The sequence below is a fragment of the Rhamphochromis longiceps genome, linkage group LG14, assembly GCF_057381845.1.
Source record: "Rhamphochromis longiceps isolate RC_006_pf linkage group LG14, R_longiceps_female_GT1.1, whole genome shotgun sequence".
Lineage (NCBI taxonomy): Eukaryota > Metazoa > Chordata > Actinopteri > Cichliformes > Cichlidae > Rhamphochromis > Rhamphochromis longiceps.
In genome coordinates, this window is record NC_140570.1 from 37,251,830 (window position 1) to 37,270,806 (window position 18,977).

General features: G+C 41.2%; 3 protein-coding genes across 8 annotated transcripts in view; 1 reads left to right on the top strand and 2 right to left on the bottom strand.

Moving 5' to 3' along the window:
• The window catches only part of LOC146654628 (calpain-5-like), a 34,054-nt gene extending 31,310 nt beyond the window's left edge, over positions 1–2,744 (bottom strand). The window contains exon 1 of the mRNA XM_085380966.1: positions 2,528–2,744. The gene's annotated coding sequence lies outside the window, so the exon portion shown is untranslated. The remainder of the gene's footprint in view (positions 1–2,527) is intronic.
• On the top strand, positions 1,821–8,560 carry LOC146654630 (uncharacterized). 2 transcript variants are annotated; one of them, XM_085380968.1, is made up of 4 exons: positions 1,821–1,831; positions 5,926–6,098; positions 7,124–7,529; positions 7,729–8,560. In XM_085380968.1, exons 2-4 carry the CDS (start codon positions 5,936–5,938, stop codon positions 8,558–8,560), a joined length of 1,401 nt encoding a protein of 466 aa, XP_085237094.1. In that variant the 5' UTR covers positions 1,821–1,831; positions 5,926–5,935. The 2 variants fall into 2 exon arrangements, with proteins under 2 accessions (XP_085237094.1, XP_085237093.1); XM_085380967.1 differs by lacking the exon at positions 1,821–1,831 and having other exon boundaries at positions 5,936–6,098.
• A 1,546-nt stretch (positions 8,561–10,106) lies between these two features.
• Positions 10,107–18,144, bottom strand: dcun1d5 (DCN1, defective in cullin neddylation 1, domain containing 5 (S. cerevisiae)). Of its 5 annotated transcripts, none has more exons than XM_085380275.1 (10): positions 18,045–18,142; positions 15,279–15,328; positions 15,068–15,110; positions 14,381–14,477; positions 13,352–13,457; positions 13,030–13,121; positions 12,844–12,952; positions 12,182–12,286; positions 11,963–12,065; positions 10,107–11,387 (listed from the first exon to the last, which is right to left on the bottom strand). In XM_085380275.1, the coding sequence occupies exons 4-10, from the start codon at positions 14,443–14,445 to the stop codon at positions 11,332–11,334; spliced, it is 636 nt and encodes a 211-aa protein (XP_085236401.1). In that variant the 5' UTR covers positions 14,446–14,477; positions 15,068–15,110; positions 15,279–15,328; positions 18,045–18,142; the 3' UTR covers positions 10,107–11,331. The 5 variants fall into 5 exon arrangements, with proteins under 5 accessions (XP_085236401.1, XP_085236398.1, XP_085236402.1 ...); XM_085380272.1 differs by having other exon boundaries at positions 13,352–13,517; positions 18,045–18,140; XM_085380276.1 differs by lacking the exon at positions 15,068–15,110 and having other exon boundaries at positions 18,045–18,144.
• Between the last annotated feature and the right edge of the window lie 833 nt (positions 18,145–18,977).

Sequence of the window (18,977 nt, forward strand, 5' to 3'; positions counted from 1 at the left end):
TAGTATTTTATTTGTTCCTGAGTAAATCGGTTTGGCTGAGATCAAAGTTATAGTTTTTACACAGCTGAATAAACGTCAAGCAGACAGCTGATTATCAGAAGTGTGAGATGCTCAAGAATATACTCCGGTGTCCTGTTATATTTTAGATAGCAAGGAGTTTATTAAACTTCACCGAAACAATCTGCAAATTTCATTAAAATTTAATAAACTATCATCTTGTCTTTATTTTTAGTTAGCACAGACCTTAAACACTTAAAGCTGTAAGCTAATGATAGTTATATAAGAGCAGATGCTGCTGGTGCAATAAGCTGTACGTTTTACATCCAATGGATGCATGATCTGATTAGTCGACTAATCGCAAAAATAATCGGTGACTAGTGACTATCAAAATAATCGTTTGTGGCAGCCCTAGATCACGCCAATAAAACCAGTATAGCAAGACTTTATGAATCAGCAGACGGAGCTCATAACGCTTGAGGGGTCGTCCACTTTGGGCCAGTCGGTGCAACTTCGGGCTGAGTTTTATTAGATCACTGTGGCTCTGTGCACAGATAAATCTTTGTGCAGGCCCCCCAATCCCACACAGACATTCAAGCCCAGAGGTGCCACTATTGCTCACCTGGTTGAGCTGACACCATATACCAAAAGCTGGAGTTCGGTCCAGAGTACTTCCCAAGTGTCACTCCCCCTCAAGATAAATTGCTAAAAATAAATCTTAAAAAAAAAACAAAAAAACAAACAAACAAACAACTTGCCCTGTTTGGATTTATTTTTATCTGAATGGATTTATTTTCTATTGTTTTACATCTCTTTTATCTTTGTGCCTTTATTGTTTTATTCAGACTGCTATAAGGGCGTCTATTTAAAAGAGGGCTTGGGCTTTATCACCTACCCTGTTTACAAAAAGGTGGTAATAAACAGGTGAAAGAGTCAAACTATTTGTTTCACACAGAGGATGAAGTGGAAGGGCTGCAAAAAAACTGAGTGCAACACATACAAGCATTCATTTGAACTACGAATAGTGCAAAGCTACTGTAAAAGAGCCCAAGAATAAAAATGTGGGCCGTACCTCATAACAAAACCCAATATTTATCAGATAACTGCAGGAGGCAAGGAAAGCTTTACAAATGCTCCCTAAGTCACCAATTACACCCTCTCAAACACACTCACACAGTCGACAGGAGCCTTTGAGTCACTCAGGTGAGGTCTAACAGACACTGATCGGACACCTGTCAGTCAAAACAGCCACGCCCCTAACTATATATATATTGAAATTCAAACAGGTGAGTTATTAACAAATCAACCCTCATTTTCAGGACTTTTATAGTGGAGAGCCAAAAATTAAAAAGTTGGTTTAGAGGTTTGGGGTTTTTCCTTTAATTTGTCACCCAATGGAATCTGCTAACCAATGCAATTTATTAAACTCAGACTTAAGAAGTCAATTTGTTGACAGGTTTATGCAAGAGGTGAAGGAAAGACAACATATTTCATTAGGTGTAGCGTCTGCAGCCGTTTCAGGACAAACACCTTAAAGACTCGAACACATCTGTTTACATCAGTCTGCTAATAACAGCTGCAGGTTGCTCGTCTTCCTCCTTCCAGCAGCTGTAAAGCTACTGTGCTGTGACGTGACTGGATTAACCCCTGGTATCTACAGACAGAGAGCTTTAACCATGGAGCAATAAGACCAATACCAGCCAGACATGGGTGTGGTTTTATGCGGGCACGAACACACAACGGATGTGTGACACAAACAGCCCAAAGCAGATGTTGAAACATCGCATGATGTGTGATATCATGTGACATCACAAAAATGCGTGTGGGGTGAAGAATTTTCACAATAATCTGCACCACAGTCCACCTGCCTCACTCTGCCTCAGATGAGATGACATTAATGAAGACTTTCGATGTTTACAGCTTTGTAAAGACACCCGGAGAGAGATTAAAATCAAACCGGAAACTCAAACGTTAACCATCAAAATGACTTACAATATCCCTAAACGTTTCTTTCGTTATTCTTGAAACTACACAACGCAAACACTTCTATTCTATTTTATCTTTTGTTTATAGTCGAGTCTTATACCACGAGCTACACTACTAAACCCATTCAAAATCTTGCAACAATTTTTAATCGTTGCCTTTATTTTGAAGGGCGCGCCGGATGTGTATGTGAAAGCTAGCTAGCTTAAAAGATGAAGTTTTGCTCGAAGTTTTTTTTATTATTCCTAAATCTTGTGATCTTAGTGAAGGCGAGGAAATCGAAAGCGTGAACAAATACAGAGAGCCCTTTGCTGTAGGGCAGCTCTGTAGCACAATATTCATCTTTTTCCAGCGTTTTCTTATTTTAACGCAGACTCCAACAGTTCTGCGTCCCGTTTGCTAAGGAAAAAAGCGGCAAATTTAATAAAATATATTTGCATGAAAAAACAACAACCCAAAAACTATTTAATAAGAGTTCCAGAGTGATTTACGACTGCAGACGTAACTGCATTTCAGCACCGAGTTAGCTGTAACTAATTATATTCACCTGGAAATGGTTGTGTTTTGGTTCGGGCTCCCTGGCTGCTTCACTCCGCGTCTCTCGCTCTTTTCACGGGTGGTTTTGGCGTGTTCTCCCTGCTGTCAGCTCGGTGATGTGAGGACGTTTCTTTTGGTTACTTTGCGACCCTAAAAATAAAAACCACACAGAAACAGGCAGGAGGAGCTTCTGCGCTGCTGCTGTCACACCGACCAGCCCGCCTTCACCGAGGGAGGAGATGCGTTCACGTACCGCTCAGACAAACCACTCCTCTCTCCTTTAATCATTTTTGGATTAAAGCGCTAAATCGAAGTAGAGATTGAGGAGGGGTGGCACATTTATGAGATAAAAACTTACAAATTAAACTTTACAAGCAAAGTTACAAGAAAAAAAAAGACTGTTTTTAAAAAGCTAGCAATTTTACAAAAAATACAGAGAAAAAAAAAGAATTTGTCAACTTTACTTTGGAAAAAAATGTTTATTTTTAAGAAAAAAGTACAAATATATTTAAAAAAAAAAACTGTAAAATTTACACAAAAATTATAAGGAATACCCTCCTAATTCTAATAAACTAACCAAACAAATAAAAAAACCTGTTAACTTTACACAAAAAATCTTAACGCTGTAAACAAAACACAGAAATAACCATTAAAAACTGTGAAATTAAATCAAATTAAAACAAATTCAGTAACAGCAGGTGATAAATTAATTAAGATCAGATGATTTTCATCACGGAATTATTTACAATTAAAATTTTAAACAAGAAAAACGTCTTACTGTGTTTTAAGTTGTAAGTTATTCATAGACGCGTTCCTTCTGAGCTTTTTGTTAAACAACGCTGACCTCTGGTGTCTGTTCCAGTAATTGCCATGAGAGAACCATAAACACATGCATCATACTTACTACTTCTACTGCTACTACTACTATTGCTGATAATAAACATGAACATTTTAGCAATATTAATTGAAGTTTTATTTAATCAATAAATCCCGTGTCATTAAAATGCCTTCATGAAAAGAATAGAGACCACAAAGACAAACCCCTACAAGGTTAAGCAAATTATTTCAGAAAAAGGTAGCACAACAGAAACAGATAAAATAAAATAAAGCAAGAACTAGCAAGTAATATGACCTACAAAGACCATGCATAACTTTCTTCCTCATAAAAACCATTAGTGAGTCCTTTACCACATTCTTTTTATCTTTTAATTCAAGAGAAGTTTCCATAGACTTGGTGTAGGTGTGTGTGACAGATCACCTGAGCTGTGTAGTCAGGCATCACCTGGTGTTCTCTCCAAGGCTGCTGGTTCTCCGTTCTTTTTGCCACAAACTCCTCCAACTGGTGGATTCGCTGCTCCACCTTCATTTTTAAACCTCTCTTTTGTGTTTCAGATGTATCGCTACATTCTTCCACAACACCTGTGAGTACTGTCACCTCAGTGATTTTACAAAAGAGAAAGTTGATGCGTGTTGCCTGAAGTTGTTGCATTGTTCTTGCAGCTTCACACACACTGAGGCACTGGATTCATTACAAACTCATATCCAGGTGTTGCTTTTCTTTGTTTCCACAGCTTGTGCTATTCATCTTCAGTAAACCCTTTATTTTAAAAGAGGTTTCAAATCACAGTCTCTTCTGTGCTGCCATTACTTTCTTCAGATTTACTTCTATACAGTTTTAGGCTTTGCTTGGCCTATTTCATGTTTCATAGGTACCCTCAGCCCAGCTCGTTCAGATTAGCACATCTTATTTAGCATGGTCCAGTATCCCACACTCAAATGTGAATAACCAGCAATTAATCTGTGATTGAAGACACTTTTGCTAAGGCCAGAATGAACTGTTATGAGTTTAGGTGTACTCCCAGCTTACTTTTAGTACTTTCTGGGGAGCCGTCCATTTGTGTTTATAAAATAGAGGTCAGTGGTACAAAGAATCAAGACTCTGTATATCCGAGGAGGTGGTGCGTACATGTACTGTATCAGTGTAATCAACCACAGGCAGATACCTGTCTGCACAGGGAGAAATAACACAAGCAGATAATTACCTGTTTTCTGTGTTTGTTTATAGCAAGTAAAACAGTTTAAAGCAGCTCTGTTCAACACCTTACCAGATGTAAAATGTTTACAATTTAAAACTGCATCTTTATTCTATATCTATATACCTTTAAGCCCAACTCATAATGGACTATCTTACTTTGGAACATAAATTCGAGAGAAAGAGAACACTATGGCGTTAAAGGGGTTAGGGTACTCCCTGACCTCACAGTCCATTTACTGTTATTCTGAAGTTGTGTGAGAAGTGCAGGTCGTACAGAAGGCAGGTGAAAACAAAGCCACTGTCAGTGTGACGTTATTAATCTTTAACACCATCACAGCAGAAGACATCCACAGAGTCATGTGAGAAACTGCACTTTACACTTTGCTGGAGGAAACTGTAGCAGCAGCACGAGCATCAGAGCCACGAGATCAGACTTAAAGGGATAACACGACCACATTAGGAAGGAACCACATCAGGTAAATATGAAACACGTGGGCTCTACTTTAGCTGCTTTATTTAAACTGTACTCATAGATTCACTCTTTTTGGTTTGAGTTAGTTTGCTGTGAACCAACTCACTCAACAGTTCACCTCATAAAATAATTTAAAAAGGCTGAGAGCAGAACTGAGGTATTTTCTAAAATACTGTCTCACTGTGGACGGTTTGTCATCTGATTTATTCGCACTGACTTGTTTCTCCTAAAGCTGTAGGGGTCCTGTGATGTGTTCAGGTGCTCTTTTATTGTGAGTAAAAAACCTGAATCATCACTTTAAACAGCTGACTTTGAATAGAAATGACAGTAAAGTCCTTTACAAGCACTCCTGTTACACCTTTAACAGAACAGAGTGGTTTTGCATGACTCACAATTTGATATACTCCTGATGCATCTTATATGGTGCGGCCAAGATGCTTGTTGTAATTAAATTTACAGCTCACTCAAGTATTTTACTCGTCAGAGCAGGAATTTGATGGAAGTAATGGGACTGCTTCTTTTTTTGGATCTTGCCACAGTAACTTTGCACGATACACGATTCACAGCAGTCTTTATTTTATCCTGGCTGTTTTCTGTAACAAGCTGTTCTAGCTTTTCGCCCTTGTTTGCATTTACCTTCTAAACTAAAAGCTTCTTACCACAAGCTGGGAATGTTCTCAGCTGCTCTTCTTTTGACTTGCAGGTCACTTTCTTTCAGCTCCGTTCTGCATCTACAAGCTCCACTTTCTTCCTAACTTGAATCGTTGTACTTTTACTGGCTGCTGTTTTTAGACTGAATTTGGACACTAAAGAAGCATACATTTAATTTCATGTGCGATCACATACTCGTGTATTTTACTGCCCTCAAACTGTAAAAACCAGCTGACTTTTATTTCCTCTGCAGGTTTAAAATGTTAACCAGGTGGTTAACTTTCACAGCCTTCCTCGCCGTCCCAGCCAATCCAGGAAGAGGAGCTACCGGCCAGGGCACTCTGACTGTGGCCCCCACCTGCCGGGTCAAAGGTCATCCAGAGGTGGAGTTGACTTTACACTGTGGAGATGGAAAGGACTTAGGTGAGTGAAGACTCCATCTCACTCTCTGCTCTCTGAAGGCAAACGCTGACTTCTGTTAAATGTAGAAAGCGGTCACGTTCCTGCTGTAAATATTTCAGACTGTACATTAATAGAAACCAATCTAAAGGAATCTAAAGCGATAACACTTTATAATAATTTTGGCTAACAATGAAACTTTAATTATTCAAGTATAGCTGCTAAATAGCTGGTTTGTGAATCAGACGCAACTACACAATAAAACACAGATAATGCTTACAGATGTTCACTGTAAAACACAGGTGTAGTAGGTGGATGGGGTTGCCCACTGCGCCTGCTGTGTGTCCCTCTGTGTTGTGTTGCAGGTTCTCAGTAGGTGGAGTTATTTAGTGCACCTGGCCGGCCTCCCTGGAGCATATAAGAGCTGTTGTCTCCACCACACACCCAACATTCGAACACGCATCCAGCTGCTAACACAAACTAACACACCTGAAGATGTTTACTCTGTTTTTTGTCTCTTTTGGTTGATAAATCAGAAAATTTGTGTCTCTCTGGGTCTCTGACACCAGCAGCTCTGACATGAGAGAAAACTTTCACTGAACTGAACGTTGGTGGTGTCCCACTTATTACTGTTGATTATCATGTTTATGAAATGTAACCAATGATTTTTAAAACAGAAAGGCTTTTATTTCAATTTTTCTTTAAAAAAAAAAAAAAAAAAGCAGCTGTTTAGCTCCTCCCCTTTAAGGCGCCTTTCTTCTGACCAGCTACCCCTCACAAACAGAGGGTTTGAAAAGCAGGTGGGCGGAGCTTCTGTGCTTACAGCCATAGCTTTGTGCCCATTTCAATACCGATAAACCATAACTGTTTATAAAAGATGGATGGATTCTATTTATTATTTATGTTGGAACCAGTCTCGAGTGGATGAAAGAGGAACTGCAGCATTGCCACGTGAGACACAAAGGAAAGGTTTTTGTGACACTCTCTCTCTTTTGGTACTCATGAAATCATTACTCCTCACCTGTAGCTGCTTCTTCTCTCATATGCAGGTGTGGTCCAGTACTGGCACACCCCCTTTGGAGACCTCCACACTCCTGGTTCCCATGGTAAACTGGACCCCGTCGTCATGCACCATGACGGGAGCCTGCTGGTCCCCAACACCAGTGCTCTCCACAGTGGCCTGTACTACTGCCTCCTGCAGCACACAGAGGGTACTACACTGTGGCCGTATGAGCTCCACGTCGGTCACGATGGTCAAAACCTTCAGGAACTGGGAGAATACAAGCAAAGCAGCCGCTGTGCTGCATTCAGGTTCAGGAGGGATGCTGGGTCTGAGGAGGCGAAGCAGGCAGGTGTTTCAGCCGAGCTGTTTGCAGGAGCTGTGGCTGCATCAGTGCTGCTGACCTTTGTGTTGGGATTCAGCATTGGAGCTTTGAGCAGGACTCATGTTCTGAGGTGAGTTCAGGGACTTACGTCATTATTGGTGCCTCTTGAAGAAGTTTTAACCCAAGCTAAATCACCAGCATTGGAATCAATGTATTTTTAAACAAGTATAGAGAAAGATGCAAACACTAGATAATCTCAGTGTGAGCCAATGAGAACACCACATGTGGACTGACCCTTTTTACATTAAAGGTCTGTTTTTTCCTCTCAGGTGTTCAGGGGCAGTCAGGGCAAAGCTGCGGTCACCAAAACGAGGACGAAAGCGCCAAAGCGACACAACCGACCACGGCCCCGAGGTCAGCATGACAACCCTGCCGCCCACGAACGAGAACCCGGCCTCTGAAAACGACCAGGTGGTGCACAACAACTCTGCGCCTAACCTGTCTCCTCCTGCCAAACCTCAGAGAAGCTTCCGGCACAAACGAGAGGAAGACGAGCCACCAGAAACCACTGCATATCTGGAAGGATGTGACTACAAGGAGGAGGAGGAAGAAGATGGAAGATGCACAGAGAACAGAAATAAAGGCAGTGATAAGGAGTTAGAAGAGGGGGAGAAAGAGAGCCGGTTTGGTCGCTTGTATCTGATAGGAGAGGATGGAGAGAGTCAAAGTGAAACAGATGAGTATGAGGAGGACAAACATGGAAGCGAGAGCAGGGAGGTGAAGAGGAGTATGGTGCAGGAGGAAGAGGAGGCGGCGGCGGCCGGTGAGGAGAAAGATGGTGAGACGGAGATTTCCAGAGATTCTGAAAAGTCAACTTTTGAAAGTGAAGATGAGGCGACAGGAGGCAAAAACAAGGAGGTGACCGATCAAGGATCGCTGCCGCCCTCCCCACCACGGCCAGCCCGCCGCAGCCGCGTCATCCGCCTGTACCAGTATGACGAGGACGGCCAGCGATACGGCCACCTTCCAGACCCTGGCCCCGACGCTCCTCTCCCCGCCCCCAGATTCAAACAGCGCTCCGTCTCTCTGACGCGCCTCTCCGCCATCATGGCTGCAGCCTCAACAGGGCCACTGGACCAGAGTCAACAGGAAGAAGGATAGTGAGCAGACGTCAAACTTCCACATGGACATTTGATAGATGCTACAGAGAGTGGACAAAATAATGACAACACCATGGCTCAAGTCGAGTCCAGCTCTACAAACTTTGTTTGGAAGGGTCGCCACATTTAACGCCACAAACTTATAACTTGTCATAAGTTATATTTGCATTATAACTATATATATTATAATTTCCACTCATGCTTACTTGCAGATCTGAGTTGCACTGATTTGATTTTCTCAGAAAATCTGCAAAAATGTACAATATAAAAGGACTTTCATGTTTTGAAGTTATTAGTTATGCTGTAAACACCTGAACGAAGCAGAACAGCCATCTCCCAGTGGCTGAACTGAAATGATGAACACCTGTACCTGATATGTTGGGTGTGGGATCGATGTATACATACCCTAAGACTGGACACTGTATTTTTATGAGGTCTGACGGGTGAATCTGCACACGCACTTTTTATATCTGGGAATCAATTTTTGCATAAATTAAAAAAAAAAAAAAAAAAAAAAAAAAAAAAGCTAAAGCCATCATCAAAGTAATGCTATGACTTCATCCTGGATCATCTCTGCATCCTGCTGATGAGATTACAGCTGAAGCTGAACTAAGCTTCACTTTTGTAATACCACTTTGTACCACAAGGTGACACAACAAGTAAGTTAATCTTACATATGGCTCGGGTCAATGATTTTAACTTGTACGCCGTCATACGGGTGTATCTGTTCAGATGAAGTTTAGATCCACCAGCCTGGGTCAAGTCAAGGAAAATAGGTATTTTAAGGAATCTTGAAACTGAAGTGGTACGTGCCATGTCTGTGTGCATTTTTATTGGGACTGTGGTGACATCTGAAACTAATGAGAACCCTTCCTGCACTAATGCTTGTTCCCATCACCCAGGTTTCTGCAGAGACTGACACCTGATGGTTTTTGAAGGACAATAGGGGCAAATCTCTAAACTATGAAAAAGTAAAACAGCATAAGACAGAGCATATGGACCAGAGGTCACAAGGTGCAGGCACAACACCTGAAATAGGGCAGCATGGGCGTGAATGGAGGTTAACGCTGTTACCTCAGAGCACGGCCTGGTTTAAAGACATCTATGTTAGGTTAACTGGTCATGTATGTGAGGTAGATGAAGTCCTTTAAGTGTGAGCAGTTAAACTGTGACTTGTGTATGGATGAAATGTGAGTAAATTACTTGCCGCTTCTGAGAATGTCCTCGCTACTTGTAATGATTAAATCATTATGATATTATGCTTTCATGTATAAAACAGGACATGATGTCAGATAGTAAATTTAGTTTGTGTTTGGGGGGGAAATAAGTTGACTCTCCCTGCTCTCTTAATTAAGGATTAATCTTCCACTTATTAAGGCAGGCCGTTTACTCCAGCAGTCCCTGAACTTTTTAGCGCCACAGACCGGTTAAATGTCAGACAATATTTTCACAGACCGGCCTTTAAGGTGTCGCGGATAAATACAACAAATAAAATGATACGATCAAGACAAAAACTGTTATTTTGTAAATATAATAATAAACGCAAATTAACTGTGTAATTTTGCAACTTTATTAGCAGCATCCTCCTAAAATGCACCAACAACATTGAGAGTAACATCCTCCTCTTTGCCCCTTAACGCTCTCTGGTCGCTACGGTAAAGCGTAAATAATTCTTTCAAAATAAGACACAACTACAACATGGGAAAAAACCCAGGGAAACAGAGTTAACAATAAAAACCCTGAAAACCATTAATTTCACACCCGAGCCCAACAACCCCGGTACCAAACGACTCATGGACCCGGGGGTTGGGTACCGCTGGTTTACACATTCTAAATTGATGTGCAGTTCAAAATTTGTTGTAGGGCCCAGATTATACCGTGCAAGGCATACAACATGAACAGTAAGCGTTAACCAGCCAAGAATATATTCTTATTTACAGCGGTGAAAGAGTCTCATGAGTAAATGTGGAGAAGTCCAAGAAGAAATGTGAAACATTATGAGCTCTGGGGAAACAACTCCCCCTGCTGGTCACAGTTTTAGTTGACATTTGCAGCTGGTAATTTTAGAAAGTACCTTTAAAGTTGTTGTTTTTTTTTTGTTTGTTTTTTTAAAGCATTCACTAAATTAACTGCCCAGAGGGGTTTCAGGATAGCTGTAGAGTGGTGAGACTTGCTTCTAGCAGGTTAGGTGCTGGTTATCTGGCAGGATGTGGTCTAATAAGAAGTATTAGGAGGTAAAGGGATAACTGCTGTATCTGCTCAGGGGTTGCTGGACTGACACCTAAAAAAGAAATGGTAAATTTCTTCAGGCTGACCAGTTTCTGCATGCCTTAGTGTGTTAACACGGTGCAGGAGTGGCGAATGAAACCTGGGCTCTGCAGCTTGATGAATTTCCATTTCCTTTTTATTACTGTCAAAACTTCTATAAACAAGACACAAAAATGGGGGGGAAAAAACCAAAAAAAACCCATAACATTTAACATAAATTCCACAGCTCTTCTCAGTTCATTTTCCCTCTGACAGTTTCTTTTCTTGAAATTAACACCATTTAAAAAAAAAAAAAAAAAAAAAAAAAAAGTCTTCTCAGCAGGAGGAAGGCCTCTTAGCATTTGGACGATGGTGCACAGGCGCCTCTAACGGGATTCGAAGGTCCACAGGGACGAGGTTGTACTCCATATTTCTGTGTATGTGTGGATGAAACCTTTTTCCAGACTCCTTCCCGGGTTCTCAGTTTTCTCCCTCTTCATCCTTTTGTTTTTGTGGCTGTTAATGCTATGAAGCTGACCAACTTCTTCGCCATTCCACGAACTCGTCTAGAAGCACCGGCCCTGCAAAAAACAAATAAACCCGTAAATATAGACAAAGGTGCGCCTGCACGTTATTACTGTTCAGTGAAGACATGAAGCCATTTTAAGGTTTAAAACTGAAATGCTTGTTTAACATTCTTTTGCAGTTATACATGTTGAAAAGTTTGCTTAAACAGCTGGCCATTTAAAACTTAGAAAATAAAAGAATCTTAAAATCAATACAAAAATGGAGGGAAGCTGGTGTAAATTTATTAACATCAGGACTGCTGTGGCATTTTGGACTACAAGTGATGGACAGATATTAGATTTCCTTTCACAGAAATGAGTGAGCCATCACAGAAGACCCCCCAGAATTATAACATGCTCATCCTTCTGTCCTAAGAGTGTGAACCGATCCAGATGTGTTCTTGTGTATTATGACAAACTGTGCGACAGCGGCCATTCCCAAACCAAAGCCCTGGATGGTCCAGGTGGGGCGATAACTGGCCAACACATCCTATTCCATGTTTGGACATTTCATACAGGTTTATATTCCCGCCTTGAAGCAGCTCTGTAAGAGAGGCCTGCACTATTTTCCTAGTACAAGTGGTACTCACAAGCTCCATCCTCATCGTAGTTACTGAGGTCTGGGTTGATGGTCCGGCTGAACTCCAGAACATTATACCACTGGTCTTTATTCAATCCCTTGTACTTGGACTGCTGTGGGAGACATTAATGGGAGGGAGACCGTGAGGAAACAACCCAGAGAGAGGAGTGAAGAGCTGTTTGAAGATGAGCTGATTTCACATCTCCTTTATCAGAGCAATGAGATTTACCTCCAGGAACTGGCTGAAGACTGGGAAGAGCGGCCATGACCTTCCCAGCAGCAGAGCCAGCATTAATTTTGCCGTGTCCATGTCCAAACTCCTCTGGTTCTTATCCTGAGGACAGAAGCAACTCAGTGAGTGAGCTCAGTAATAAGTGCAGCAGTTCATATCTCTTATGATCCCATGAATGCGCTGATGAGTGTTTCCCCCACAATCCCATTAGTCATAACAGTTAAACCTAACTGCACGGTTGCTGCACTGAAATTGAAAAGACACTCCCTCATTTATGGTTATTTAAAAAAAAAAAAAAAAAAAAATCCAACTGCATCAGCAGGGAGATTCACTGCATCAAGCTCAGAGTCAGAATTCAGAGACTTGATCTGAAAGCCTGTGTTGGTGAAGTTAAGCTTCATTTATGGTCACCACACCAAATCTTTTCAGAAGCTCAGAGTTTAAATGTAGCATCTGCTCCTCCCGGTTAAAACATGGTCACCCCATAGGGAACTATTTTGTGGTAATTTGGCGCTTTTAAATTATTATTTTTATTCCAACTTTTCCTCATAACAATCACAAAGTCAGGAGCACAAACACTGCAGACATATTACAAAATGATGCTCAAGGATTTTTACAGGCTTAACTTCCAAATAATAACAAAAAATAAATAGACTCACTCTGGCAAAGTCAAAGGCGTATCTGTAGATATTTTTAAAGGTCGCAGCATCGTTGAGCTCACTGCGCAGGTAATCAAGTTTACTTTGTAATCTCTCTGTGCAGTCACACCTGCATGTAGACGAAAACACATTTAAGCGTATTTGTAACCTCAACCACAAATAAACTGAAAGAATAAGATTTCTTACTGTAATATCGTCATTCCCCTGAGCCACTCGTCTTTTGTGAAGTACCCCATGTTTGCTGCTTCTAGATGCCACGCTAAAACTAACATGATAATCTGCAGGAAAGAAAGAGGAGATTCAAACAAGTGTAAGAAAGCTTGTTTCCTACCATCTTTATTTTTCACAGAAAAAAACATTTGTTGCTAAAATAAAGCTCCATAAAACATTCTCACATCATGAGTGCCTCACAGTCTCTTTTCTGAGTGTTACCCTATGACTCCTGATGGTCAGGAGTTCATCAGGTAAGGGACATGCAGAGTGACTAAGAGTCAAGCTGCTGACTTACATTCTCTGGTTCCACGCCGATGTCCTCACAGAACTTCTCCATGGCCTCTGGGCCGAACACCTTGTCGGGGGCAGCGTACTTGTGGAACCAGGCCAGGCACTTCTTACTGGAAAAGGGCTTGTCAGTGTTGATTGACCTCGGACCGCGGATCAGAGGTCGGGTAAAACTTCAGCACAGACCAAACATTTTAAAGATAAATGTGCAGCCATAACTTCAGGAGGTTGTTACATGGCAGCTATACAACAGCTGGACTACAGTCAAAGCAAAAATACAACAAAGGATTTCACCCTGTGAGAGCTGGGATAGGCTCCAGCACCTCTGACTCTGAACAGGGTAAAGTGGCTCAGAAAACAGCCTGTCAGTATTTCCTGCAGATTAATGGCAGCGCGGTGGCTCAGTGGTTACCACAGCTGCCTCACAGCTGGATGTTCTCCAAGAACATTGGTGTATCCAGTCAGCCAGCCAGTTTAGAATCAACTGCTACCAAGTCAGATCAGATGCTGCTGTATGCAAATGGCTCGGGTGATTATTCACATGAGACTCAAACTGTCACCATATTTCATTAAAAACCTGAAATTAAGTCTGCACGGACATTTATGATGTACAGAGCTGAGGCACTGATGGATTATCCACCTCATTTATATCCAAGAATAAAGCAAAGGTACCTAATAAAGTGGCACTTTAGATACTCTCCTACAGTCCTGAAGACTGAGGCAGTGCTGATTAAGATGACAAGTATGTGCTGAGTGCCTCGATTAGTAAGGAGCATAACTCACAACATGTGTGAAGATATGCGTTTTGGCTACATCCTCACTGTGACTGCAGCATGAGCATTCATCTACACTCTTAATACACAATGAAGAAGAAGAGGAGAAGGTGAAGGGCTCAGAAAGCCTACACCCGGCTGAGAGAGCATCGAACTCACAAGGTAATCAATAAAGGTTCAAGAAGCACATAGGATGGATAGAAGACAAAGGTTAGCGGTGCAGACACAGGACACCCTCAGTGTGAGCAGATAGATCTGTTTACCTCGTAATTTTACAGTTCTGCTCATGATCATCTGCATCAGGCAGCTTCCTCTTCTTCACAGGCATCACGGCACCTTTACTGGGCTTCACTAGCTGGGCTACATTTACAGAGCAAAGACAACAGTCAAACATCCGTTTGACCCTGGAGTGACTGAGCCATCTTAGCAGCTACAACAACTCAAGTACATTTACAGAAATGCTTTACTTTGTATGCTTCATACCCAAAACATTTCCTCCATCTATGATGGGTATTCTAACATTCAAAACATTCAAAACACTTTGATTACTGAATTATCTGAAAGGGTAACTGTTGAAATGAGACGGCCAATTATGGAACAAGTATTGGAGGAGCGCTGACGCAGTGTAACAATCAGTTAATCTAATCTTGGGTCAAAAATCTGGACTTTTAAGTTCTGTGTTCTTTCATTAGTTTAACGTCAGTAGCAAATCAGTACATCTTTGGGCTTTAAGCAGCTGCCTTCTGCAGCGGTAGGTGTGAAAAAATTTAATAAAAATCAACGCCTGTGTTTTTTAAAAACATACTTCTATTTCTACACATCTTTCTATTACCCTTCCCTGTTAAAATAGAAGTAAACTGAAATTCATGGTGTGAAACGTTTTTATGATTAAAAAAATAAATAAAAAATAACAGCACACAGATATATATGAGATGTGTGAGAGGTTGTACCTGTATACTTCTGCCTGCCTTGTCCATTCAAATCTAAGCAATGCTGGAATAAAACAGAAAACTGGTTTAAAAAAAAAAAAAAAAAAAAAGTCTGCACAGCACCCGATAAGCTGATGGATGCTGTACGCTAAAGTCCAGCAGTATTATCACTGTAAACGTGCCGGACTACACCGGCGTTGTCTGCTACACACAAATCAACACAAAAACTCACAAGCTTGTCCAGCGTTTCTGACAGCGTGCTGATGTTTGCCAGGACTTTTCCTACGAGAAAGCACACAAGCACTGACTCAGCATCATTCAGGGAATGTCAGCCAAGGAAGACCGAAGGCATCAGCCAAAACACATGCGAGGCATTACTAACACCACCATCACTTTGAAACCAAGAGGAAAAATCTGATCATAGGTCAAAGACCTCAGATGAGATCCAAATTTTTTTTATAGTTTCTGTAAACCAGAACGGTTTAGGGTAAATATCTGATACTGTGACTATGAATGGAGTCTCAGGAGCGCAGCTCAGGTTCATTCAGAATGATAGATGCTTGAAGTCTCTAAAATATTTGGATTTGTGTGGTGTTCTCTCATTCTGCTAATATGAATTTGAGTCATTTTCAAGATATTTATGAAATTATCAAAATAACAACACTAGAATTATTATTATTAATTTTTTTTTTTTTTTTTACAACTACTTTCAAGATTTAAATGAAGATTGAAGAAAATTTATTTAACACTGGCATGATGTGAGTACTTTGTATCAGCAGATTTCCAAAGCCAAGGCATTCGGATCATATCTGTGCGTCGTTGTTAATTGAAGTTTCATTGCAGTTGCCCTCCTGGCCTTACGGTCAACTGAACGTTCAGAAATTCAAGGAAAGAACCGATTTCTGCCTTTAGAGCTGTGATTTTAAGCCTTTGTGCCAAAGCAAAACAAACAGCAAACCAAAAATTAAGACTTGGCTGTCTTCATATGTGCAGAATGCCATGTCATACTCTCTCATTTCAAATATCATCACTTCTTTTGATTGCAATGTTAGCTGATTTTAAGAACAATGAGCACCACTAAAGTATGACTTGCATCAATCCTCTTATCACACAAGAACACATACATTGTATGGTCAAAAATATGGGGACACACCTCTTAGTCTTTGAATTCAGGTGTTTTTAGTTCCATAGCCACAGGTGTATAAAATCAAGCAGTCAGCCTTTAGAATGACTTGTGAAAGAATGGGTCGTTCTAAAGAATTAACAGAAATTGAGTACTACTGAAACAGGATGCCACTGTTGCAACAGGTCAGTGGGTGAAATTTCTTCCCTTTTAGATATTCTGCAGTCAGCTGTATTATTGTAAAGTGGACGTGTTCAGGAATCATTAATCCACAAAGTGGTAGATCATGTAAAGTTAGAGTGCGATCGCTGCGTGCTGAGGTGTAAAGCACATATGTTCTGCTGACTCAGTAACTGCAGACCTCAAAACCTCTGACATTAAGATCAGCATGTAAACTGTACACTGGGAGCTTCATGACATGGGTTTCTATGGCAGAGCAGCTCCTGTGGGTGTATTATGTGGGCAGCCTAGAAATTTTGTTTATGTAGTGTAGATTCCTGCTGCCTCTGGTTCAGACGCAGCTCTCTTCTACCCTTTTAAAGCAGGTGAAGTCTCTCTATAAAAGGATGTTTAGTTTCCAAGGCCCTCATTAGCTCACTATATTAGCATTAACAGATTAACTCGGGCTGAAGGCTGCTGACATCACAAGTCCAGCTGCTCAATTATATCTCCTCACTATCAATCAGGCCAATGAGGTCAACTGAAATGACATTTAGTACTTTGTGCAGTTACAATGTTTCGTTGATGCAAAAATCTCAGGGGACACCTTGACTTGTCTCAGGGCAGCACTGAGGAACCACAGCCTTTAAGTATAGGACCCATTGGAAGTTTAGGATCATATGTAGACATGATCCCATGTTGACATGATCCCAGACACATACACAACAATGAATTCTGTGACTTTACTCCCCATTAGGATCATTCAAGTGATTCCTGGAGATGTGTGGAGAGGCAGAGTGTGCCATCGCAGCAGCTGTCACAAGTACGATTCATAAATGCACAAAATTCACTTGAGTACTGTTAAAATGAATGGTGACGCCATTGTTGGAGTTTGAAATGGGCCAGTTCGGAAACACTGTTTTTGTTCGGTTCGGCCTGCATAGCTGGTTAAAAGGAAGGAGCAAACAGGGACTGCCTCATCACACTAAATTTCCGTTTTCGTGTTCAGACTTGATATAAAAGCTCACCAGAAAAACGAGGACACTGCTCGGAAGAAAACAGGCGTTGTCACGTTTGCATTTCAACAAAAACCACCAAACGTAACTGTCGCGCAGCTGCAGTGTCTGCGACGTTAAACGCGAACTTTTTCCAGCGTTTGAACTGTTAAAAATAAACATGGTAACGACAGCACTGCTGCAGAAGCAGTTTAAAAAGCTCTGTGGGAAACACACGTCACCATTCCTCCACCACACACACCTAAAGCACAAGACACAGGTACATATTGAATAAAAAGTCTGTTAAGGGTCTGGACTCTGTTAAACTTTAAACTTTGGGCTAAAATCCAAACTGCTGCGGGTCTCCGCCTTTGATGCTAACGTTAGCTAACCAGGCTAGAATGACTAATAGACTTCGTGCCAGGATGTCGCATTTTGTCGCCACTTAAATGTCACAAAAACATGATTCGTATTACAAATTCCACATTTATCTCCTTCATTTTCTTCAGAGAGTCAGACTTGACTCACAGGGAACCTCTTTTGTTTGCTAGCTAACATTAGTGGCGCACCGCGGGTTTCAGAGCTGCTCTGCTAACGTCTGCTAATGTGTCCAAACACGCATCAAGTCTTTAAATCACTCGCATCATAATTAGACGCAAATATAAGACAGATGCCTGGGGCAACACCTGGTAATTGATAGGGCACTGTTTTAAACACTTACCACTTTCAGTCACACTCAGACTACTGTCTCAGTTCCACCTGCTTCTCTTATGCCGGAGTTTTGGCTGGAGCCGGCGTTTCCGCGAGAGTGGACGATACCACCGCTTTATGGGGGTGCAAAACGAAATTAGCGTTTCCCTCTTCAGAGAAATGTGCGCGAACGCTCTTTTTTAAGAATGGATGTTTATAAAACACGACATTTAACCTCATTTACAAGAAGGATATATGGTCTTAGGCAACAGTTATCCAAACGACAACATCTGATGGTTGTAATGTACACCCCGAAGAGCCGAATATATCGTTTTAGTTCTTAAAGAAATAGTCCCTTATTTTTGGCTCACATGCTCACATGTACTCATGTCCATGCATCCATTCATCCCAGCTGTCATAGGGCGAGAGGCAGGGTGTAATAAAGTTTAAAATATTTTTAACATTTATACAAAACTGTAAAATCTCTGTCAGCTATTTTTCTAAAATAGAGTTTCCTCTGAACTTTTTATTTAATTTTAGCTGTTCACAGTTCAAAAACTCGTCCATCACTCTGAGTTAACGACAAGGAAGGTTATCCTAGTTAACTAAAACGAAACATTGAGGTAGGTTAATTCTAGTGAAATTACAAATAAAAAAGTAAAATGAAAAAAAAAATCTCTGTCATGGACAGTGCACAGGAGATGTGGAGAGGAGATGCAGGCTAGATGCACTGGGTGTAGACGGGTGTCAGGGGTGACGTGATTTATGACAGAAAGGTAGTGATAGCGAGAGTAAAAGAGAAGCTCTCATAACCTGCTGTGATGTATGGTTTGGAGACAGGAGGTGAGGCCAAAGACAGAGGAGTTGATGTTTGTTGGGAGTGAGCAGGATGGACAGGATAGAGGCAGCTGATCCACAGATAATCCTGCAGTGAGAGCTTGTCCTTTAATAACACAATTTATCT